Genomic DNA, 24,695 nt, shown 5'->3' on the forward strand with positions numbered 1-24,695 from the left:
GCCACTGCACTCCAGTTTGGGTGACAGAGTGAGACTCCAACTCAAAAAAAGAAAAATTAGAAATAAAAAATAAAAAAACAGCATCAAGACTTGGCAACTGATTAGTTATGCAGGGAGAGGAAAGGATACAGGGTGACTCCAGAGTCAGTGACTAAGGCAACTAGAAGGTTACTGGTACCATTAATGCAATGCAACAGGTTTGATGAGCATGATAAGCTCATCCTGAAGCACTCTTAACTTGAGATGCATATGGAAAATACAGGTGCAGTTGCCAGTAGGCAAATAGCTAGGTCTAGAGAGCAGGAGATCAGAGTAGGTACAAATACTGCCCAAAATAAAAGGTGAAAAAGGTCATGAGAAGATGACTTAAAACAAGAACCCTAAGGAAAATCAACATTCAAAAAGTACTCAGGAGCTTGGCACAGTAGCTTATGCCTGTAATCCCATCACTTTAGGCCAGGAATTTGAAATAAGCCTGGGCAACAGAATGAGACACTGTCTCTAAATTTTTTTTTTTTTAAAGAGTACTCAGAAGACACCAACACTGAGAAAGAATAAACAAGAGGAGGAGAATCACAAAGACTGTTCTCAGAGAATACAGTAGTTTCAATAGGAAAAGTAGCCATGTGAAATATAAGAGAGGATTCATAAGACAAAGGCTATACTGCCCAAGATGGCAATGGAATCAAGATGGCCTTGCTAAAAAAGGGTTTCAAAGGCATGATCAAGGCAAAAATTAAAAAAAAAATTAAAAAAAAACACCATCATCAGACTGCAAGTGCATGGAAGGGTAAATAGATTAAGAAAAGGGAGAGAGTACAAGCATAGATTAGTTTTTTCTAAAAGCTTGATTGTGAAGGGCAAAAAAGGATTCAAGGAATGGTAGCAATAGACACAATTGCAAATCGTTTTGGATGTCTTTTTTCAAGATGAGAACCTTGAGCATGATTAAACATTGGAAAGATGGATACAGAATGTAAGAGCAAAAGGCAGGGAACAGTTGCTCATGCCTGTAATCGCAGCACTTTGGGAGGTAGAGGCGAGAGAATCGCCTGAATTCAGGGACTCGAGACCAGCCTGGGCACCTTGGTGAGACCTTGTCTCAACAATAAATCAAAAAATTAGCCAGGCATGAGGGCGTACGTCTGTGGTTCCCACCACTTGTGAGACTGAGGCAGAAGGATCCCCCAAGCCCAGCAGGTCGAGACTGTGGTGGCCGTGAGTGTGCCACTACACTCCAGCCTAGGCGACAGTGAGACTCCGACTCAAAAAAAAAGAAAAAAAGAAAAGAAAATGGATGGATCTACTGGCATGATTAAAAAAGAGGAAAAGAACAAGTATGTGGTATGTACAACAAGCACACAGGTGGTTGAGTTAATCTTCGACAAGGAAGATACCTTTCTCTGATGGGCATAGATCCATTAAGTTTAATCAGGAGAACAAAAAGTAGAAGTAGTTCACAACTATGATTGATTAATAGCTCTCAAAATAGGTAAAAAGGTCTTCAGCTGTAAAAGGACAAGAGCGAAAAGAAAAGAGACTGTAAGGGGCTTAAGGAGAGTGGCAAAGAAGAGAGGAATAAAGAAAGTTAACTAGGAATGTGTGATGGTTCCACTATTTGGATCCTGATTCAAACAACACTGTAAAAAAAATTTAAGTTAATAGGGCAAATGTGGTCTCTGAACAAGTTTAAGAAAACGAAACTCATCTTTCATACACACGCTGAGATATTTATAGATGATACATAAGTCTTTGGTTTTCTTTCAAATAATGAGGGGTATATGAGTAGGGGAAAGATAAAACAAGGTTGGCCAAGTATTAAGAATTGTTGGTGCTGGGTACGTGGAGTTCCTGATCCTTTTCAACTTTTGTATATGTATGAGACGTCCTATAATAAAATTTTTGAAAGAAACAATTTAGAAGGATTAAATGAGAAAAAAAATTAACACAAACATTAAAGGTATAGGAATTTTAATTTCTTTAACATCAAACAGAATCTTACCAACCTGTTTGCCAACTTTTTTTCTGCATCAGAATGTGTCTTCTTCGCTTTCACTGTTTTTGCAGATTCTTGCAAAAGTGGTCTTTGAATCTGGGATGTACTCTCTTCCTCGTCATCCCGTTTCCTTTTGTTGGTGGTTTCCTTTTAAAAGTTTGAAATTTTGCTTGAAACCTCATCCTTTTTCTTACGTGTGTGTGTGTGTGTGTGTGTGTGTGTGTGTGAAACCTCATCCTTTTTCGTGTGTGTGTGTGTGTGTGTGTGTGTGTGTTGGAGTTTCACTCTGTCGCTGCAGTGCAGCCTGGACCGGCTGGGCTCAGGCGATCCTTCCACCTCAGCCTTCCAAGTAGATGGAACTACAGACGCGTGCCACCACGCCTGGCAATTTTTTGATTTATTGTAGAGACAAGGTCTCACCATGTTGCCCAGGCTGGTCTCGAGGCCCTGGTCTCAGGCAACCCTCTCGCCTCGGCCTCCCAAAGTGCTAGGATCACAGGCTCGAGCCACCGCGCCCGGCAGGACACCCCATTCTTTTTCAAGTTTGACTCTAAGCAATCGTTGAGCGGTTTCTCTACACTAGCATCTCCTCTCTCTCACTGGTACACAGAGTGACGAAAGGCTACTTAAGATGAATCCTACCTGCCCCCTTTTTAGAAGTCATGTTCTGCGTGGTAAGAAGCTTGCTTTACCGCCGTTCTAACGGGACATTCAGGACAGACTTACTTTCGGCACGGGCACGTACACGGGTTGAACCTGCGACTCAGAAGAGCCGAAGAGGGACGCCAGCCGACCGGCGCTGCCTCCCAAGGGCCGCTTGCCGTGGCACAAGCTATTGGCGACTTGTCCAATCAGGTAGTCTTCAGTCAGACGCCCGCGAACGCCGGCGCCTCGGTTCTCTCTGGAGAAGCACGACAGAAACTCAGCCACGTGCCACGCCCCACCGCTTCGCCAGCCCGCGCGAAAGTACACATGCCGCGCGCGCCACTCACCCCGGCTCGGCACTTTTCTTTTTCTTCCGTTTGTTCTTCCCTTCCAAAGACATTCCCGTTCCGAGGCCTCCGAGGCTGCAGCAACACGTGAGCCCGCACTTCCGGGTTCTGGCTACTTCCGCTCCCCGGCGACGCCATTTCCGCCCCGAGCTGTCTCCGGCCGCGCGGGGGCTGGCGGGAGGCGCCCGGCGGCGGGGGTGGTGGCCGGTTCGTTGCAGGCGGCTGGCTGGCCTCGCCCTGTTTCTAAGACACCTGGTCTTCGGAGTGAAGTAAGTCATCCAAGAGCAGCGGAGACTTGAAGTATGGATCCGAATTAGTCCCACCGGGAGCCGGGTATCCATCCAAGCAGAGGGACAAACGCGAACGAACCCTCAGTTGTTGAAGAGGCAGTAGGGAGTTTTGGCAAGAAATGAGGTTGCAGGGGTTTATGGCGCTAAGAATTTACAACTGGTCGGTCGGTGTGAAGAGTGTACAGTTCTTTGAACTCTTCTGGCAACTTTTTCTGAAATTGCCATTACCTCAAAATAAAGTTAAAAACATAGTTGGAAACCAAAAGCTCCAACAGTCAATCAACGGTCCCAAAGATTTTCGTGCTGCCCTGCTACCTTACCAGGGAAAGTAGACGCTTGGTACTCAAGACTCTTGCGGCCGTTCTCTCAACCTGCCTTCCCAGTCTCACGTCCCTCCCCATCTTTACATTCCAGCCGGCTTCGTTGCGCGGCCTCGGCGCCTGCTAATTCCTGACCCCACCACTGCGCTCTCCGTGCTCCCCTTCTGCAACATGGTACCGTGCTTCAAGGCCCTGCTCAGTAAGTATGAGCTCACTTAGGAAAATTTCCCTGCTGTTTGCAAAAGAGAGATTTTTCCAAGTCTCCATCGCACTTTCTGAAATGGTTTTTTGCATGAGTTTTATTTACAGTCTCCTTAGATGTAAGGATAAGTCATTCATTCTGTATGCTGTATACTTTGTGCCTAATGAATCATTGTAATACTGACACGTAATAAAAGATTACTAAATAAGCCACTGAATTCAGTAGTTTGGGTGGTAAAATAGAGTTTAGACTTTGAATCTTTTGGGAACAGCCTTGCTTTTTAAAAGCTGCTTAGCACAAGCTCACCAGAAATACATTTTATTGCCCTCATCAGATAAATACATGAAAAAAACCCCACAACATTCAGTTGCCTGTCTCTGGTTTTGATTACTGAGTCCCTTATTTTAGTTTCCCATAATGACTCTCTGGTATTTCACAAAGATTAGAAAAAATCTATCCATGCATGCATGAGATGCAACTCAGGCATCTCTCCTATACAGTCCAGTGAACAAATTCTATCCCTTTTCCTCAGATTGTGTCCCAGGCTCACTTCTTCCCCATTCTCCCTCAACATTATTGCAGGAATCACACCCGATCTGCAGCACTGTAACCTCCTCCTGTCTGGCCACCCAGACTCTTCCCTCCACTCTAGCCAACGGGCCAATTTCCAGGGGGAATCCCCCCTTAGATGTTGATTTTGCTCATTCAAGGTGGCCAGCTGTTCAAATTTCTTCAAATTAGGCAAATGCCAGCTGCAACCAATTCAGCTGTTACTGTATCTTCCATTTTCTGTCCATAAATCCTCTCCGACCATACAGCAGCAGCAGTTGCTATGAACCCATTCTGACTGGGGTGGGGGGGACGGCTGCCCAGCTCATGAATCATTCTTTGCTCAATTAAAGTTTAATTTGTCTAAGTTTTTTTTTTAACAAAAGTTTGCGTCTCCTTCATGTTACAATTGATAATTGAGACTCTTGTATGCTTATACACTGCCTTCTCTAAACTTTCACACACTTGTTTTCCCTGACTGTACGATTTATCATCTTATATTACTTCTACAATTAAACCATGAAACTGCCTCTGGAAGATCACATCTTATACATGTATAACCCCTTCCACGACGTTAGCCAAATATCCCCAAATATGTGTCTAAATACAGGTTAAAGTTAGGAAAGAAAGGTGGGAAAATGGACTCCTAAAGAATGATAGTACATATTTAGAGAGGGAAATGGTGTGAAAGAGGCTGTGGTTGGAGACAGTTGAATACTTAACCTCAACTCCAACAAAAGTTGAATCATGCCCCTATAGAACACTGTTTCTATGACAGCCAGCAGGTGATATTAAGAACTCCTTGAAAAACAGGGTTTCGTGATTAAGTAAGATTGAAAACAGTAGGGTACAGGAAGTTATTTAGCCAGGTGTCTCTTCACAGTCTTAAAGTTTTTAATATGCAAACCCTGTGACTCTCTGAGGGAATATGCTATATATAGCATTTCCAAAATATATTTGATAGTAAATTCCCAGAGCATTTCCGAGGACCAGTATTCTATGAACTAATTTTGGGAAGCACTGTTCTACAGATTTAAAACTCATCCCTTAAAAGTTAAGCTAATTTTTGTGAAAATAAAGGGTCATATCAAAGAAGCTTGAAAAAATACATACTTGAGCATTTTAGGCCTTAATGAAGCTTATCCTCTTCTTCTGTTGTTTTAAAGAAAAAAATTTTCTTTTGGTGGAAAGTCCAGTAAATGAGTCCAAAAAGCTAGATTACTGATTTTTAAAGGTTTGGGGCAAAAGAGTGTTTCTCAACTAAGATGCATATTATGATCACTGAAGACCTTTAAAAAAACATCAACATCCAGGTACCACCCCAGATCAGTTAAATACAACTCTTTGGGGGTGGGGTCTGATACTGACTATAATTTTAATAATGCCCAATTGATTCCAATGTGCAAGAAAATAGAGCACACTAAACTATAAGAGAACCACCAGGGTCCAACTGAATTAAAATAAAAAGGAAAAAAAAGCTGCCAGTAATGGTTTCAAGTGTTAAAAAAAATAAAAATTTTAATTGACTTTCTTCTTTGGACAAACTTCCAAATCAAAAGAAAAATATTTAAATTCAGACTCAAGAAAAATAGTGTATGCAAAGATAAAAGACTGCCTAACAAATTACTTATCTGGCTAATGACTTAATTTTTATAGACAGAATATTTTCCCTTTTTTTGGTACCAGTTAACCCCTTATGATAATTAATACACGCTGGATATATATGTTCCAGTCAGTCATCACATACAGAAATGAACTAAAGTTACTTAATCTTGTAGAAACAAAATCAAGGATTCACAAACTATGGCATTTTATTTCAGAGCCTTTGCTTACATTTGTACAATATATTACATAATTCTTCATTGTTTGCAGATCCTAATATATACTTTATAGCTTTTATTCTATAAGCTTTTTCTTCAACATTTTGCTGTCAACAAATCTTTACAGTCCTGTACAAATTTGAATAACTTGAAACCATTTTCAACAAAATTAGTTACTGTAAGCACACACTACAAGACTGAAAATGCTTTTCTTAGAAAAGTTGAATGTAAAGGATTCTGACACGTTAGCATCTACAACAAAACGCTTTGAAATTCTCACATGTCGTATTGCCAGAAAACAAATAAAACATGCCAGTCCCATCCAAAGAAAGTACACAGAACTACAATTAAAACAGTAAAACAGTCTGTACAGTAAAGTACTGTGTATTAACAGTGCCAGGTATTAAATAGCTTGAATGAACACATCCGCAATATACAAATGTCTTACAAAGGTGAAGAATTAAATACAAGTGCCAAACAGAACAGAGATTGGAATCTTACAACATAAAGTCAATACAAGTGAAAACAATTTTGCGTTCATTTTGGATTTTATACAAGGCATTTAGTTTTATAGACCACCCCAATTAGCTATTTATATTTAAAATAACAACCATCCTTTTGAGACAGTTCATATCAACAACCTTACACCATACCAATACATTACTTGTTCCTGAAGTCCTTTTGTTGTAGCTCATAATAAAATAAGCAATACAAATGAATTATCTGTATTTAAGGGAAAAGAAACATTTACAAGAAAACACAAAAATATAACTGTTATAATTCATTATGAATAAATATACACTTTGAACTGGCTAAGTACAATCTTTATACATTGTTTAAGATTTAATACAGTTTATTAGCCATTTTCTTTTTTCACACAATGTATTATATCAAAATTAAAAAAAAATACTGATTTATAGAAAAATGGCAAAGTACAGTAGTTCCTTTCCAATTTGAAGGGGCATGAAAAGCCACAGCAAGACCTTTTAGCCTAATTCAAACCTGTAAACAAGTTCAGTCTTTTTTAAAGAGATTCTTTAATATTTGGTTACCAGGACTGATGTCTAACATCCTGTTAACTGCAGGTTTTGAATTTATTACATGTGCTTGACTTATACAATTAAAGCCACCATAAGGTGACTTGCTTTAAAAAACAATTAGCTTGTACAAATGAAAATAGGTTCATATTTTTCATAAATAAATGGAAAAATATCAAATGTTCCAGCTTTAACAAAATACAAGGGAATACATATACAGTAAGTTATCTTTCCATGTTCTGGCCCACCCCATAACTATGCTTACTGTATTGACTCTACAGGCAGTGAAAAGCCTCCATTTGCCACAGTGGAAGGCCTTCAAGTTACCAGACACACAATTCCCAGACAAGTTGGAAACAATTATTGCTTGAGGAAAAGCAGTTCATTGTACTTTTTCTTCGTAAAAAAGTGCACTTAAGTGCCAAGTCAGCTTGTCAAGAAACAATTTTTAAATATAAAATAGTGCTTGTCTGATTTTTTTTTTTTGTGCCACTGTGCAGTATAAAAAAAGACGTGGCCCTTAACAGCCATTAAGTGCAAAGTGCTTTAGCAAGTCCTGCTGTCACCTGCACTCAACTGACATTCCATTTTGTGATGCGCTGGACATTGATGGTTCGGCTAATGTTAGCATAACAGCAGCTGTTATGGAACTAGATGAAGGTGAAGAAGAGGAGGAGGATGTAGCAGCACCTAAAGAAAAGACCAAATCAAGAACTTAATAAAAAGTATGTCTAACAATGGAAAGAAAACACCAGTCCTCTGAACTAAAATTCTGCTGTATTCTCCAAAATCATTTAGTTTACAACTACAGTGGTCAATTCTCATAGTACCATGAAGTAAAGAAAGGAAAAGAATGTAGCTCAAGTAGCTAGACTGCTCAACTACAGGAGAAGTTTAAAAAATAATAATAATAAAAGACCAGGAAAAACTCCTGCATGAGTCAAAGTGAGGAAAAAACTGTGACCATGACATGGAAATAAAATATAGAATACACTTTCTGTAACAGTAAAACGTTTAACTGCCACTTTGAATCAAATACGAAAAATCTGTAATCGTCCAAAAATCTTCCTCGCTCCTAATTCCTCCAATCTTTCTGCATTTGGAGTTTTCTTATTTTTATTTATGTATTTTTTTTGAGTTGGGGTCTCACACTGTTGCCCAGACTGGAGGGCAGTGGCCACTCCAGGCCACCGCAGCCTTGACCTCCTGGGCTCTGGCGATCCTTCTGCCTCAGCCTTCCAAGTAGCTGGAACAACAGGCACGCGCTACCATGCCTGGATAATTTTTGATTTATTGTAGAGATGAGGTCTCACCAACTTACCCTGGCGGGTCTCGAACCCGCAGGCTCAGGCAATCCACTCACCTCAGCCTCCCAAAGCGAGGGATTACAGGCTGAGCCACTGAACCCGGCTTGGAGTTTTCTTATACAATTAAATGGTGATGACATGGGAGGCAAATTACTTGTCAAAGTTGGAACAAAGGGGTCCATAACTCAACTACTGCATTCTCCTCTACTAGGTTTTCAAAGCAAATGACATGTTATTGTTCTCAGGGAAATTCTCTCATTCCTATACATTAGTGTTCAAAAAAGAATATTTTTAAGGAATACATGCACAAGTTAAAAAAATTCATTTAGTACGGGGGTACAAGGTAGAAAAGTAAATGTCCCTCTCATCCAGGACCCTCCAAATTACCCTCCCCACTGTTATCAGTTATTTCATATTCTTTAAAACTCTAGAAGACTGGAAAATTAATTGCTCCAGGGTCAAATCTGGCTCATTTGTTTTTTGTAAAGAAAATTGTATTGGAACACAGCCATGCCCATTTGTTTATATATTCCCTATGGGAAATTTCACACCCACCATGACAGAGCTGAGTAGTTTCTACAGAAACCGTATAGTCCAAAAAACCTAAAATATTTACTGTTTCCTTAAAGAAAATGTTTGTAACCCCTATTCTAGAAGAATATTATCTTTAGAATCTAGAGATATTATATACAAATTTAAAGCATGGAGATATAAAAACATTTTTTAAAACATAATTGCAAGCACAGTATAAGTGTCTGACTCAATTTTTTTAACTTAAGAGATTATATCAGTACATATGAAATCTTTCTTTTTAAAGTTGAGTAATATTCCATTATATGTATAAACAATAACTTAGCCGGGCTCGGTGGCTCAGCCTGTAATCCCGTGCCTTGGGAGGCTGAGGTGAGTGGATTGCCTGAGCCCGCGGGTTCGAGACATGCCTGGGCAACTTGGCGAGACCTCATCTCTACAATAAATCAAAAAATCGGCCGGGCTTGGTGGCTCAGCCTGTAATCCCAGCACTTTGGGAGGCCGAGGTGAGTGGACTGTCTGAGCCTGCAGGTTCGAGACCCGCCTGGGCAACTTGGCAAGACCTCATCTCTACAATAAATCAAAATGAGCCGGGCGAGGTAGCGTGCGCCTGTAGTCCCAGCTACTTGGAAGGCTGAGGTGGAAGGATCGCCGGAGCCCAGCAGGTCGAGGCTGCGGTGGCCGGGAGCGGCCACTGCACTCCAGTCTGGGCGACAGAGTGAGACTCCAACTCAGAAAAATAATAAGAAAATAACAAAATAAAATAAAAAAACTAGCTGGGCATGGTAGCGCGCGCCTGTAGTTCCAGCTACTCGGAAGGCTGAGGCGGAAGGATCGCCAGAGCCCAGCAGGTCGAGGCTGCGGTGGCCGGGAGCGGCCACTGCACTCCAGTCTGGATGACAGAGTGAGGCTCCAACTCAAAAAAAAAAAAAAAAATCATAACTTGTTTATTTCTAGTTTTGCTGTTACCACCAATGCAATGAATATTTTGCAAATTGTAAATAAAATTTTAAATGTCCAATTTTCATAAACTTGATCACAAACCATTTAATTTTTATCAATCATCATAAAATACAATGACTATAAATATCAATGTAATAAACTTCTTTTGTGGCTACATATTTTTCCTTGCGACCTATTCTTAGAACTGGAATTATCTAGTTCTTCAAACATATAGTCAAAATTATTTTCAATGTGCCAGTGCTTCCAGCAATGCATAAAGATATAAATTTCACTATTCCTTTCTCAGAATTAGTTTTAGTTATAATTTTCTTCTTGTAAGAATAATACCTTATTTGATTACATTTCTTTGGTAACCAGGGTAAGCACTTTTCTATTGATTTTTTTAATGGTATTTAGAAATTGACTTTTATTAATAATGTTAACTCCCCAGAGAAAGCATCTAGTTAGCAGACTCATTCATTATAGAAAATGGGTGGTGACCATATCTTCAAAACACTGTTTTGAAGAAGTTTCTGGACAGACGTTTTATTACACAGAAAATTCCTATATAAAAAGGCTTTGATTACCTAAGAGTGAGGAACTCTAGAAAAACTATTTAAATAGTCACCATGATAACTAATTGATGGCAAATTATTTTAGCATGGTTACACGATACCACTCAGATTCTCTTCCTTTGATAGATGCTTTCTGTAGCTACTTTCTATGTTACATGTATTATATAAACATTTAATTTTTCTTTTTTTTTAAGTTGGAGTCCCACTCAGTCACCCAGACTGAAGTACCAGTGGCCGCTCCTGGCCACCGCAGGCTCGACCTGCTGGGCTCCGGCGATCCTTCCACCTCAGCCTTCCAAGTAGCTGGAACTACAGGCGCACGCTACCACACCCGGCTAATTTTTTGATTTATTGTAGAGATGAGGTCTCACCAAGTTGTCCAGGCGGGTCTCAAACCCGAGGGCTCAAGCAATCCACTCACCTCAGCCTCCCAAGGCACAGGATTACAGGCTGAGCCACCGGAGCCCAGCTTAATTTGTTTTCAAATACTCTATATAATTCAGATAGACTTTCATCCACACCCAAATCAAAAAGCCTAGGTATTTAAGGTGGAGAGACAAAGAATATCATGACAACAGAAGAGAGAAGTAGTCCTAGTTATTTGGAAGGCTGAGACAGAAGAATTGCTTGAGCCCAGCAGATCAAGACTGCCACTCCAGCCTGGGTGACAGAATGAGACTCCAACTCAAAAAAGAAAATGAAAATCAAAGTACTTCAGAGATCAGTAACAATTGGCAAAAGAAAAGGGATAGGAAGGCAGAAGCACAAGCTTACTGTCTCCCTCCCTCCAATTCTATTGTCCCATTTCTCTGTTCCCCATTGTGACAAAACGCAAGATTTCCCTAGGGTCACCATCTCTGCTCTCACCTCTTTCTCCATCCTCGGCCAGCTGCAATTCAGATTCTATCCCGTGGCTCACTGAAAACGCCCTTGAAAGGGCCATAATCCCATGATCCTTACACTATCAAGCCCACAGACTGTTTCCCTGGCTTTTCCGCAGCATTCCACACGGCTGATCACGCTCCTCTTTCTCAAATACTTTCTCGTCTTGGCTGTCCTTTCCTGGTTTTTCTCCTTCCTCTCCCCTTGGAGTTACTTTGCCTCAAGTCCTGCTAATTCTGTTTTCTTAACTCTATTTCTAAAAGCTCGCTTACCCCAGCCTGGGTGACCAAGGGAGACTCCAAATCAAAATCAATCAATCAATAAAGTAAAAATACTTACTTTCTCTCTCTTTCTTCTTTAAACGCTTTCTTCTCCGATCAATGGAAGCTACTTCAGATTTTAATGACAGGTAATGTTTTCTGATTTCTTGCAGTTTGTCTTGAAGAATTGTGATGCGTTCAGCACTTGTCATATTTTCCAGGTCCGCTGTGAATTTAAAACCTTCATTAATATGTATTTTTTTTAAAAAAACCTTTTTTTTTTTTTGAGTAGGAGTCTCACTCTGTCATCCAGGCTGGAGGGCAGTGGCATGCTCCCAGTCACCGCAGCCTTGACCTGCTGGGCTCAGGTGATCGTTTTGTCTCAGCCTTCCAAGTAGCTGGAACTACAGGCGCACAGTACCACGCCCGGCTAATTTTTTTATTTACTGTAGAGATGAGGTCTCACCAATTTGCCCAGGCTTGTCTTGAACCCATGGACTCAGGCAATCCTCTTACCTCAGCCTCCCAAAGTGCAGGGATTACAGGCGTAAGCCACCACGCCCGGTGAAAAAAATTTTAATATATAAAAGAGAGAACATAGAATGTGGTTGTAGAATAAAGTCAAGGCAGATACACTAAATGCTAAGACTTTTAGATATTTGTTTTCCAAGTTTTTTCCCTATCCTAGAACAATGCCTGGCACATAATAAATGCACAGTATTTATTAAATAAATGAATATGGCCGGGCTCAGTGGCTCAGCCTGTAATCCCGTGCCTTTGGGAGGCTGAGGTGAGTGGACTGCCTGAGCTTGCGGGTTCGTGACACACCTGGGCAGGTGAGACCTCATCTCTACAATAAATCAAAAAATCAGCCAGGCGTGGTAGCGCATTCCTGTAATTCCGGCCACTCGGAAGGCTGAGGTGGAAGGATCGCCGGAGCCCAGCAGGTCGAGGCTGCGGTGGCCGGGAGCAGCCACTGCACTCCCGTCTGGACAACAGAGTGAGACTCCAACTCAAAAAAAATAATAAAAAATAAAAAAAATAAAATAAAATAAATGAAAATGTACAGAATTAAAGACCTTATGATCTAAATATGTATGCTAAACTATATTCATATATAGTATCACCACAGTGTATCATTCAAAAATCATACTTAGAAATAAGACTTTCTGGAAAGACAGCAAATTGTTAAAATTATGTACATTTTTTGAGCAGCAGATTGTGGATAAATTTTTCTCTTCTGTCTTCTCTTTGTTCCTTTTTAAGGAGTGTGTATAACTTCTGAATTGGAAGAAAAATTTCAAAAGCTCTAAAACAACTTTGAATCTCCTAAGAATACTTGAGGTACTCCCTGTGTGAGAAACTCTGGTGTAGCCTTAAAAATTTTTTTTAATATGGAGATTTCTCACATATTAAAAAAAAATAGGCTGGGCTCAGTGGCTCAGCCTGTAATCCTGCGCTTTTGGAGGCCGAGGTGAGTGGATTGCCTGAGCCCGCGGGTTCGAGACCCGCCTGGGCAACTTGGCGAGACCTCATCTCTACAATAAAAATCAAAAAAATTAGCCAGGCATGGTAGCGCGCGCCTGTAGTTCCAGCTACTTGGAAGGCTGAGGCAGAAGGATCGCCAGAGCCCAGCAGGTCGAGGCTGCGGTGGTCGGGAGTGGCCACTGCACTCCAGTCTGGGCGATAGAGTGAGACTCCAACTCAAAAAAAAAAAAAAAAAAGAGAAGTATAGTGAAGCCCATGTACTCATCATCCGGTTTCAGGAATCATTAATTTATGGCAAATCTTGTCTCATCTGTATCTCTATCTACTCCTCATCCCTAATACCAGATTCCCAACATATCAGAAATATGTAGTCAGTGTTGGCATTTGCCTCCATTGCCTTAAAATTTTTCTTGGCCAGGCTCTGTGGTTCAGTCTGTAATCCCAGCACTTTGGGAGGCCGAGGCAAGTGATTACCTGAGCTTGGTAGGTTTGTGACCAGCCTGGGCAACTTGGCGAGACCTCGTCTCTACAATAAATCAAAAAAATTTAGCCAGGTCTGGTAGTGCACACCCGTAGCTCCAACTACTTGGAAGGCTGAGGCAGAAGTATCACTGGTGCCCTGGAGGTCGACACTGGGGTGGCTGTGAGTGTGCCACTGTACTCCAGCCTGGGCAACAGAGTGAGACTCCAACTCAAAAAAAAAAATTTTTTTTTTCTTCTAGCAATGTATTTATTCAAATCAGGATCCAAAGAAGGTCTATACACTGCAGTTGCTTAGTATGTCTCTTAAGTCTGGTATAGGCTCTTTTTCAGAGCACTGTCATCAAGAATTACTAGGATGAAGTTTTTCTGCTTAGTTGTCAATTTAATATATGTCACTTACACATCTGAAAACTCCATTTGTAAACTTTGGGTAATCGATTACTGGGTTCCTTGAGATCAGGATCCTTATCACCATTCTTTCCACATTTTCCTGGAGACTGTGTCCTTGCAGGAGATTTGGTATTATGAGACTTCATTCCAGTGGAAACTGATTTGACTGGCTGACTTTTAGTTACACTTTCACCTGCTGAAAGTTCTTCACTATCACTACTGTTTGCTAAAAGGAAAAGAAAAGCATGAATAAACAAAAATGTAACAATAAATCTGTCACAAGTTTAAGTAATTTTACATTAATAATATGAGTTTACTACTACAGAAAACAACCTGCCTTTAAACCTAAAAAATTACATACAAATGCAATAGCATCTTAGGAAAACAAAACAAAAAACTCTTCTTACCTGAACTGCCAATAATATATATATTTTTAAATCACTCATACTAATCTTTCATGATACTTGGTAGACTGTCAAATATACAGTAATCATCTAAATGGCTTTTTATCCTACTATGTTAATATATAAAGCAGACTACAACATCTTTTTCAATGACTCATTGTAGAAACTTCTTAATTCTAATACTTTAGATAGTGTACATGTAACATTTTCCTACTCCTGTAGCCACGAACGAATAATGATGAGTAATCATCACATTCAGTAAAGAACTCCTTGGAAATAAATTCTAAATTTTGACATGTATAATGAAATTTTTTTGTTTTTATTTTTTTGGAGAGATGAGGTCTTGCTATGCTGCCCAGGCTGATCCCGAACCTCTGGGCTCAAGCAATCCTTCTGTCTTGGCCTCCTAAAGTGCTGGGATTACAAGAGTGAGCCACCATACCCAGCAAATTATTCTTAAGTAACTCTTAAATGTCACAGTATGACTAAAATAATCAGTTTCACTCTAATAAATATATTCAGTACTTATGAAGAATTCAGAAGTCTGTGTAGTAGTTACATGTTACATCTGCTATTGCTAATGAAAATTTAGTACTAGCATGGAAATATTTAACCTTGACAGCTTACCATGTGAATAGTGATGGAGTTAGTATTTCCATAGATTATCTCTTTCTGGATACAAAATATTACTTTAGATTCAATCAAAGTTAATCCACTTTACTAAACTGTTCTCAGAGAATAGTTAGGTCATTCTGATTTACCATGGCAGAAACCCAATCAGTAGAATAGGAGGATACAATCAACCACTGTATCTCTACACAAATATATTAACTGACTCACTGAAGATGAGTCCTCTTAGAAAATGTCATTTAAATGGTAAAGCATTAAAGACAAAAACATCACAGTGTGAGAAAAAAACACTTTAAATATTTATCAGTTATACCAAATAATTGATAACTAATTTGACATATATTCTTACTTATTGATTTCTCATTTAACAGTAGCCACAAAAAAGAAAAAGGAAAAAAAAGAAGTTAGGCTCTCAAAGCCTGGAAAGTATTCCAAGAAGTAAAGGTGTATAGCAACTCCTCCCACTGTGGTGTTTTGGGAATAAAGGTACTCCACCACTCTTTATACATATCTTACACCCTTACACGAATCCCCTCCCAGCTCCCCCACTGCTGCTCTAGAACCCTGACAACAGCCAGCTAAGCCACCCAAGGCTTGGTCCCCTCTATGCAGTGGCCTGGGTTTTATGGCCTTGCTGAGCACAGCAGCCCGGGGCCCCAGGGATGCCATATTCACCGCCTAGAAGTCATATGGACTCAGCAGAACCTCGGGGAGCTGGCCGAATAACCCTTTTCTGCACTGAAGCGCAGCCAAGCCAGCTGCTAGCAAAGGTCAGGCAGTGGAGGTGGCAGGAGTCTCCTGGAAGAGCAGCAGGAGGTCAGTGTGGGGCACCTGAAAAAAATTCTTTACATATTTTTCTGCTTCTTACTTTGTCTATGAAAGAGAGATAAAATGTGCAGCCCTCAGAAGAAATACAGTATATATATATATTTTTTTTCCCTCTGAAGATCGATGAACAGAGTCATTGTCAGAGTTAAGTCTTTAGTTAAAACATACTTAGTGAAAGTGTTGCTTGTAGTTGCTGTCAGGTCACACAGTTTAGGGTACCAAAGACTGAAGTTGTTAGAATTACAGCTCTAAAGTTATCTTGATTGTTCACTTCTATGCTGATTTTGCATTAAAGAATCACTAAGCAACCAATCCCAATTGTAATAAAAATAATATTTAATAGAAGCATTTCACAATATGTGATACATTTTGTAGCAAGTGGAAAGAACGGTGGAACATCAAGGCAATAAACATGATGATGTCTATATTATATTGGTTATTACTTTAAAAACAGAATATCTGATCATTCAACAGCAATTAACACCACTACTGAATAATACCAACTTGCTTAGTATTATTTACCTAGTCCTAGAATTTACCTGGGATCGGAAAACATGTTTTTTGTTTATTTGTTTGTTTTTTTAAGCAGATAGTGTCATAGAATCTGTGTGACTTTTTTGAGGGTACAGACAAAAATCAAAATATTTTACTATTCCATATCCAGAATACCACTTTCTTAGTGAGTGAAAAATATCAGCTACTATTTTTATATTTTAAAAATGAGAGGTTTCACACTTACTGCCTTTTCCCTTCTTCTTGTTATTTACCACTGCTGCTTTATGGCTTCTTTTCTGCTTTTTTGATGAACTTCCTCCTCCCTGAGTATCTTTCACTCTTTTCTGACCTGTACAGGCTATAATGGGAAAGAAATTAAGTAACTCAAAATAAAATCAAACATTTCCTTGGCATAAATTAATTCCACTTTAGAAGCACAGGACAATTCTGAAACTACATATTCTTTTAAGATATATATAAATTATCATGAAAATTACTATATATTTTTAATTAACTATCACTAAAGCTGAATTCTTATATGTAATAAAAGTCAGGGTTTTTTAAAAAAAGTATTCACATCCTTCTAAAAAAATCAGATATAAATATAAATGCAAATAGTTCTCAATATAGTACTGGGAGTTTATGAGTCTAGTAATTCAAAAACAAGTATATGCTGAAAATAAAATTTGTTAAGATTCAATAAAACCAAAATATTAAGACTTAATGACAGATTAAAATGTTAATGGCATTATGTCTTATAAAATATTAATATAATTTTTAAATGATACAATATTAGTGGTATAAATTTTAGCGTAATACATACTTGGTTTCTTTTTTTACCAATTTATTTCAAGAATAACTTAGCTCCCAGGACACTGGTTGTTTAACACATCTACCATTTACAAATCCAGCACAATACTTCTAAAAAATGTCTTTATCTTCTTGGTGGGAAAATATCCCCAAATATTATTAATAAACATGTCTTTTTCTTTAAGGACTAGCTCAAGTCTTCTATCACTAAGACCTTCCCTGATATTCCATGCTTCACTGATTAATCACTACTCTGAACTATAGCATTTTTCTGTACTAGTCATTTGGTTCTTACTATTTCTATAGCTTTCTAATTATACATATAGTCTCTCAGACATTATAAAATAAGCCCCCCCACAGAGATTAGTACAGTGCTATCTCCATTCGATTCCAATGTCAGATGCTATATTATATAAATTTCTATAAAATTATGTGACGTTTGCCTTAAAAAAAAAATGTTTCTTGATCCTATTATCAATGGTAAACAGTGTATAAGCACAGCTTCCCTGGACAAAAACGGAACAAGCTATTAACTGTGTGCAACTTCCTAGATAGTTTTGTTTTTTAATGCATCATATCTCTTATTTTTCTAAAGGCTATTTTAATATAAAAATTTAAGTGAAACATAATGACTTAGATATTACCATATTAAAGCACAGAATCTTAAATAATTGTCGTTTTAAGTATTAAGATACTAAGAAATACAAACTTTCACGTAGGGTAATTAAGAAGAAAAAAAATCATAAGTGGACCTTGAACAATTTTAAAAAGTAGTGTAGACTTAGTCTATCAGCAGACAAGATATCCTAAATTTTTTTGTTGTTAATTTTAATCTTAAGCCAGGTGCAGTGGCTCAAGCCTGTAATCTCTGCACTTTAGGAGGCTCAGGGGTTCGAAACCAGCCTTGGCAACTTGGCGAGAACTTGTCTCTACAATAAATCAAAAAATAAGCTGGGCATGGTGGCACGTGCCTGCAATTCTAGCTACTTGGAAGGCTAAGACAGAATGATGTCCTGAACCCAGCAGGTCCAGGCTGCAGTGGCAGTGAGACTCCAACTCAAAAAAGAAAAAAATGTAATCTTAAGATATGAGGAACATGATGAGAATACAACCTCTTAAGAATTATAATAAAACAATTTATATTATCGTTGAAAGCCGACCTAATCTGTGATAAACGACTTATTCTGAAGATTACTCTAGTCATGCCTGGAAAATTCAGTTCTATGAGATAGTATGGCACAAAATATAAAAACAGTAGCTGTACATGCAAATATGGGGGGGAAAGTCTCAATTTAATTGCAAGTATATTTATTTTTAAAATGTTTTTAGTCAAGATTTCTGAGAAAACATGGAATTAAATTTGACCTAGACCATATCTCTTTTAAGTTTATCTAAAAAACCTAAAGCTAGCACACTAAAATCTGATGTTATATAAAATACATACCCTAGTGTTCTATCTTTACAATGAAAAGTGTGTTTCAAAGCCAAGTATTTGTCTAAAGTATACTGATTTAAAGAGTCCTGAACAAAGTGGTTTATAAGAAAAATGATGACAGAAGTATAGCTATGGCACCACCAAAAGGCTCTCATACTTTTGGAAAGTACTAATTTGAATTTCCACTTTTAACAACTTCACGGAAAATCAAAAAAGTATTACTGTAGGTTATCAACATACACATTGGTCCTTCAATTTGGAAGCTATGCATCTAAGAAAGCATCAAATTCCTTTACAAACTCACACAAGTTAGTCAGGCTTGAAAATCAGTTTGACACGGTTGTCTGAGGAAAGCAGTGCCTGGACAGTTGGTTGCTCCAAACCCCTACATACAGTATTTGGTTAAGGGTGGAGGGGTCTGTCAATAAATCAAAATGTTTGTGAGAAACTGCACATCACAATTGCAAAAACAATGTTACAGAGATATATTTAAGCTGCTCATGCCATACAGTCAACCAGTGTACATGATGAATTTTCAATTAGGTTTGGATGTGGGCCTGGGTGCAATTTCCAGCATGTGTTCTGGTCCACAACAAAATGTCATACATGGCTCAAGCAAAGGATATTAATGCCTTCCCACGCTTTTATATGCATTCCACTATTCATTATTCAAATTAACTTTCAAATTTCCATTTTTACCATGTTCACACAATTATGTCACTTAAACACCTCATGTTGTAACAAGAGATACTGTGAAACCCTTGAAACTTAAGAGGGAAGATGCTAAAATAAGCTAATATATACTTTTTCCTCCTCACCTTTTTCAGGGTGTTCTGGTTCTGGCTGATTACTACTGCTGGAGCTCACACTCGCATCAAAGCCTGCTGGCGAGCTATTCCCTTCAGATTGGAGGTCTTGGAGCTCCCCGGCAACACTATCCACCTCAATTGTACTGTCAGTTTCACTCTTGATGCTTCTAACCTCTTCTTGGTTTGGAGCCAGGGGTTCTGATACTGTTACAGAAGACTGCTGCCGACTGGCTTCTGTTACAGTGACTGATGAAGGCGATTCAGGTGTAGTAGGAGGGGTATTGAGCACTGAATTACTGCCACTACTTGGAAATTCTGCTTTTCTGTCACTGGCCTCTACTGATTTTTCTTCAATGGGTTTACTATCAACACTGACTAATAGTGGCTTTTCTAGCTCTACACCGGGTGAACAACTCTCCTCTTCAGCCACAGTCTGTAGTGACTCCTCTGCTGTCCCCTCCTCCGGGGCAGGATGCGGTGGGGAGGCTGCAGCCTCAGTATCAGAGTCTGAAAAAAGCTCCTTCAGTGTTTTTTTAGGCCATTGTCCCTGAATACTTGACCAGACATCTTTTCGATCTTTGGCCCTGCTGTTCTGAAGTCTTTCATCAGAATTATTTAAAAGTTTTATCCTTTTTTCTGCCACTTCTGAAAATCCTGAATAGAACCCAGTTGTCCGTAGAGATTTTCTTTTTTCCTCTAAACCGTTGTATTTCTTGGTTGGTGTCATCTTTGCTTTTGATTTTTCTTCTTCATCTTCATCTGAAGAGCTGTTGCTACTGTTTTCTATGCAAAGTGACTCTTTGTTCTTAGCCTTCTCTTCCTTTTTGCCAGATGATCCAGTTTTTAAACATTCCTCTGTATTGCCATACCTTCTTTTACCACGTTTTACTTGTGGCTTTGAAGATTTATCTGTTGTATCCTTCTTTACATCCTTTCCCTTTTTTGTAACCTCACCTTCTTCATAATCGGTATCTTCAGATAACCCTTCCATATCTTTTCTTAATCTTTCTGGAGATTTTGACACTGGTTTGGATATTACCAAATCTGCATGGACTTTGTTTTCGTCTAGCAAAGATGAACTGTTCTGTTCCTCTTTCGAAATAAGATCATTTCTGGTGTGGGTCAAATGATCAGTCTTAGATTCCTCCTTGCCATTATTATCAATGTCCTGAGCACTTCTCTCATCTTCCTGCTCACTGTCTTCAGCAGAGCTTTCAGAAGCTAAAAAATAAGAGGGGGAAAATGATGAGCATTAGAACACTAGCAATATCCTCTAAGTGACAGGCACTTCATGTATTAGCTCCTGTATTTTAGCCATCCCAGGTTGCTAGCTTTTATCCCCATGTTACTGGCAAAGAAATTGTTTCAAAAAGGTTAAGACATTCATCCACTGATGGAAATGTTCTATTATGATCACAGTGATAGTTACACCACTGTACTTTTGCCAAAACTCATTAAATTATAAACATAAAAGTAGTTTTATTTTATGTAAATTATACTTCAATAAAGCGAATTATAAGAAAGAAAAAACTTCTCCAAATTAGTATAAGTAGAAATAGTGGAGTCAGGATGCAATCCCAGATTGCTACCTCCAAAGTTTGTATTCTTATAAAACTGTAGCCTTCCTTTTTCTTTTTGTAGAGACAAAGTTTCACTTTGTCACCTATGCTGGAGTACAGTGGCACAAATGAAGTCTCAAACACCTGGGCTCAAGGGATCCTCATGCCTCAGCCTCCTAAGGAGCTGGGATTACAGGCTCAGCTTCATTTTTCAATGTAATAATGGTTATTCAAAGATTTTATGAACAATGAATTTCCATCATGTTTTAAAGAATAAAATATAATGAACTTAAGTAATTGATACCTGATTAAAAAAACAATCATAAAAGGTTTCTTCAGTGTTCATGTTAGTAAACTCAATAAGTTGGATTTTTTTTTTGAGTTTGAGTCTCACTCCTTTGCCCAGGCTGGAGTCCAGTGGCAAGCACGCTTATGGTCACTCCAGCATCGACTTTCTGGGATCCAGTGATCCTTTCACGTCAGCCTTCCGAGTAGCTAGAACTACAGACGTGTGCCACCACACCCGGCTATTTTTTAAAAATTTTATTATAGAGACAAGGTCTCACCAAGTTCCCGCAGGCTCAGGCGATCCACTTGCCTCAGCCTCCCAAAGCGCTGGGATTACAGGCTGAGCCACTCAGCCTAGCCCTCAATAAGTATTAAAAAAATACTCCAACTCAAAAAACAAACAAACAAACAAAAAAACTTCTTAGCCGGGCTCAGCCTGTAATCCCAGCACTTTGGGAGGCTGAGGTGAGTGGATTGCCTGAGCCCGCGGGTTCCAGACACGCCTGGGCAACTTGGCGAGACCTCATCTCTACAATAAATCAAAAATTAGCCGGGCCTGGTAGCTCACGCCTGTAGTTCCAGATACTTGGAAGGCTGAGGTGGAAGGATCGCCAGAGCCCAGCAGGTAGAGGCTGCAGTGGCCGGGAGCAGCCACTGCACTCCAGTCTGGGTGACAGAGTGAGACTCCAACTAAAAAAAAAATACCTCTTATAATTCTAAAATAACATTTACTAAGAACTTACTACATGCTGGATACTTTGATACGCTTTGCACAGATCATCTCATTCAATATTCATAATAACCCTAATATATACATGTTGTCATTAGCCCCATTTTATAGTTCAGGTTAAACTACCCCAAAGAGCTAGTAAAAGCCAAGATGAGATCTAAATATAAATAATTTGACTCCAGAATTTACAATCTTAACTACAACATAATCTTTTCAATGGGCTCCTGCATAGCTGCATTCTTTTTTTTTTTTTTTTTTGAGTGGCGGAGGGGGTTGTCTCACTCTGTCACTCATGCTGGAATGCAGTAGTACAATCATGGCTCACCATAGCCTCGACTTCTTAAGCTCAGGTGATCCTTCCACCTCAGCATCCCAAGTATCTGGGATTACAGGTACATGCCACCATGCCTGGCTAATTTTTTTTTTTTAAAGAGATGGAGTCTCGCTATGTTGCTCAGGCTAGTTTCAACCTCCTGGCCTCAAGCAATCCTCCTGCCTCAGCTTCCCAAAGTGCTGGAATTACAGGCATGAGTCACACCACACTTGGTCACATTTTTTTAAAGTATCAAAACAATACATATACATATGCAAACTTAGACTCATAATAAAAACCAACAAGAGAAGGAAAAGCTTCTCTCTTTCTATCTTGTACAGCTTCCAAAGAGTTATAACTACTACTTCTCACAGTTCTCATACTAATATACTATTTGTTGATTTATTTATGAAGTTTATCCTGCTATAAGCAATGAGGATTCTCCTATCAACACATGTATCTCTCCTCTGCCAGCTTTTCTATATAGTTATCCTTAGTTTTTAACATATAGTATTATAGTATAGGCAAATGTGGTCCCCTGCAGAAATAAATAGAACACTTGATAAACATCCTTTCTTGTATAGCCTTTTATTTTTCTAAGAGTTTCCCATCTTTCTTTTCTGCACGTTATATCTTCCTTTGTATGTCTTTCACATTTCTTTCAATTGTGCCAGTAAGTCAAGCAGGGTATCAAATGTCCCCTTATTCACCCAATCTGTCCATCCTAGAGACCTATTTTCTGCTCCATCAGGCTGGTTGCTCTCTAAGTCAGCTCTAATAGCTGTCATCCTGAGAATCATTCATCACTGCGTTCTCTTGAGGAGTCCCACTGTTAAGTCACTCTCAAAGCTTCCTCTTCTTTGGTTTATCTCATGCTGTACTAAAGCTCATCACCTAGTAATTTCCTTAAAAAGGTACATGGGATATAAATATTCTTTGTCCTTACCCTCAAACTTAATTATTTGATTAAGAGTTTAACAAGGGGGCCAGGTGTGGTGGCTCACCCCTGTAATCCAAGCACTTTGGGAGGCCGAGGTGAGAAGATTGCCTGAGCCCATGGATTTGAGACCAGCCTGGGCAACTTGGCGAGACCTCATCTCTACAATAAATCAAAAAAGTAGCCGGACATGGTGGTACATGCCTGTAGTTCCAGCTACTTGGAAGGCTGCGGGGGAAGGATCCCTTGAGCCCAGCAGGTCGAGGTTGAGGTGGCCAGTAGCATGCCACTGCCCTTCAGCCTGGGTGACAGAGTGAGATTCCAACTCAAAAAAAAAAAAAAAAAGGAGTTTAACAAGGTATAGAATTCTAGGTTGAAAATTATTTCCTTCAGAATTTAAAAAGTACCGCTCCTTTATATAAGGTGCTAATTTTGCTTTTCATTCCTTTCTGATGATTTTTTTCATTCTTTGTATTTTATAATTTCATAACAATGTACTATGATATGGCTCTCTCTTCATTAATTTATCAGGTACTTAGTGGTCAGTTTCAATTTAAAGTTTCATGTCTGTCAGTTCTGGAATGTTTCCTCCTTTAGTCATTTACTAATTTCATCCCTGTTTTTACTATTCCCTCTCTTTTTCCTGATCCCAGATTAATACTTTAGCTCACTTATCTTTTTTCTAAAATTTCCATTGCTGTTTTTTTTTAAACATTCTGGAAGATTTTCTCAATTTTAAATCCTAAGCGCTCTATTGAATTTTAATTTAGATCTTTAATTCCAAGTGTTTCCTTGATTGTTCCTTTTGCATTGCAGTTTGTTTTTGTTTTACAGAGGCTATAGGTTCTCCAAGATTATTAAGAGATATGACTGATGATGACCTGTTAAAACTTGATTGGCATGACTGTAGGATTTATTAAATGATAAGCTCTGGGTGATTCATCAGGGATCTAGTTTACTCTAGAGGATGTCCAGTGCCAGAATATGGAAGATTGTTCTCTGCAAACAATTTCTCCACAGAATTCCAACTACCACCCACCCTCTCCAGTTCTATTTCTAGCCCATCTTGGGCTAAGATAGAATGGATAGAATCCTAGCTGTCTGTGTTCTGTTCTCACAAAAGGCATCAATTTTTCCTTATGTATACATATACATACACATATGCCTTCTCATAAACAATCATTATTTAACTGGAAATATTTGAAATGTCTTGAATTTGATCTGTGGCCACAAATAAAATTCACCAACAAAAATAGAAAATAGGAAGTGAACATTTAAAATGTTAAAAGTAGGAGGGGTGGGATTGGCAGTTGAGGGAAACTGCCAGGGGAGGAAGGAGCACATTTTTATCAACAAGGGTACCTGCATAATGGACATTTGTATACCTAACCCT

At 38.9% G+C, this 24,695-nt stretch overlaps 2 protein-coding genes across 6 annotated transcripts in view; both read right to left on the reverse strand.

Annotated features, from left to right (window-relative positions):
- The window catches only part of RBM34 (RNA binding motif protein 34), a 33,106-nt gene extending 30,037 nt beyond the window's left edge, over positions 1 to 3,069 (reverse strand). For both annotated transcript variants that reach the window (XM_021708863.1, XM_008050589.1), the window contains exons 1-3: positions 2,989 to 3,069; positions 2,723 to 2,897; positions 2,007 to 2,143 (exon numbers count right to left, since the gene is read on the reverse strand). In XM_021708863.1, the coding sequence (XP_021564538.1) occupies positions 2,007 to 2,143; positions 2,723 to 2,897; positions 2,989 to 3,041 (365 nt within the window). In that variant the 5' untranslated portion in view covers positions 3,042 to 3,069. The remainder of the gene's footprint in view (positions 1 to 2,006; positions 2,144 to 2,722; positions 2,898 to 2,988) is intronic.
- A 3,066-nt stretch (positions 3,070 to 6,135) lies between these two features.
- ARID4B (AT-rich interaction domain 4B) overlaps positions 6,136 to 24,695 on the reverse strand; it is a 151,414-nt gene continuing 132,854 nt past the window's right edge. For 3 of the 4 annotated variants that reach the window (XM_021708862.1, XM_008050590.2, XM_021708861.1), the window contains 5 exons: positions 19,485 to 20,696; positions 16,666 to 16,779; positions 14,075 to 14,290; positions 11,783 to 11,929; positions 6,136 to 7,896 (listed from right to left, as the gene is read on the reverse strand). In XM_021708862.1, the coding sequence (XP_021564537.1) occupies positions 7,769 to 7,896; positions 11,783 to 11,929; positions 14,075 to 14,290; positions 16,666 to 16,779; positions 19,485 to 20,696 (1,817 nt within the window). In that variant the 3' untranslated portion in view covers positions 6,136 to 7,768. Of the gene's footprint in view, positions 7,897 to 11,782; positions 11,930 to 14,074; positions 14,291 to 15,773; positions 15,930 to 16,665; positions 16,780 to 19,484; positions 20,697 to 24,695 lie in introns of all 4 variants that reach the window. The other variant, XR_002481498.1, reaches the window with a different exon arrangement.

Source organism: Carlito syrichta, unplaced genomic scaffold (genome assembly GCF_000164805.1).
Source record: "Carlito syrichta isolate Samal-C Ts95f unplaced genomic scaffold, Tarsius_syrichta-2.0.1 Scaffold153520, whole genome shotgun sequence".
Taxonomy (NCBI): Eukaryota; Metazoa; Chordata; class Mammalia; order Primates; family Tarsiidae; genus Carlito; species Carlito syrichta.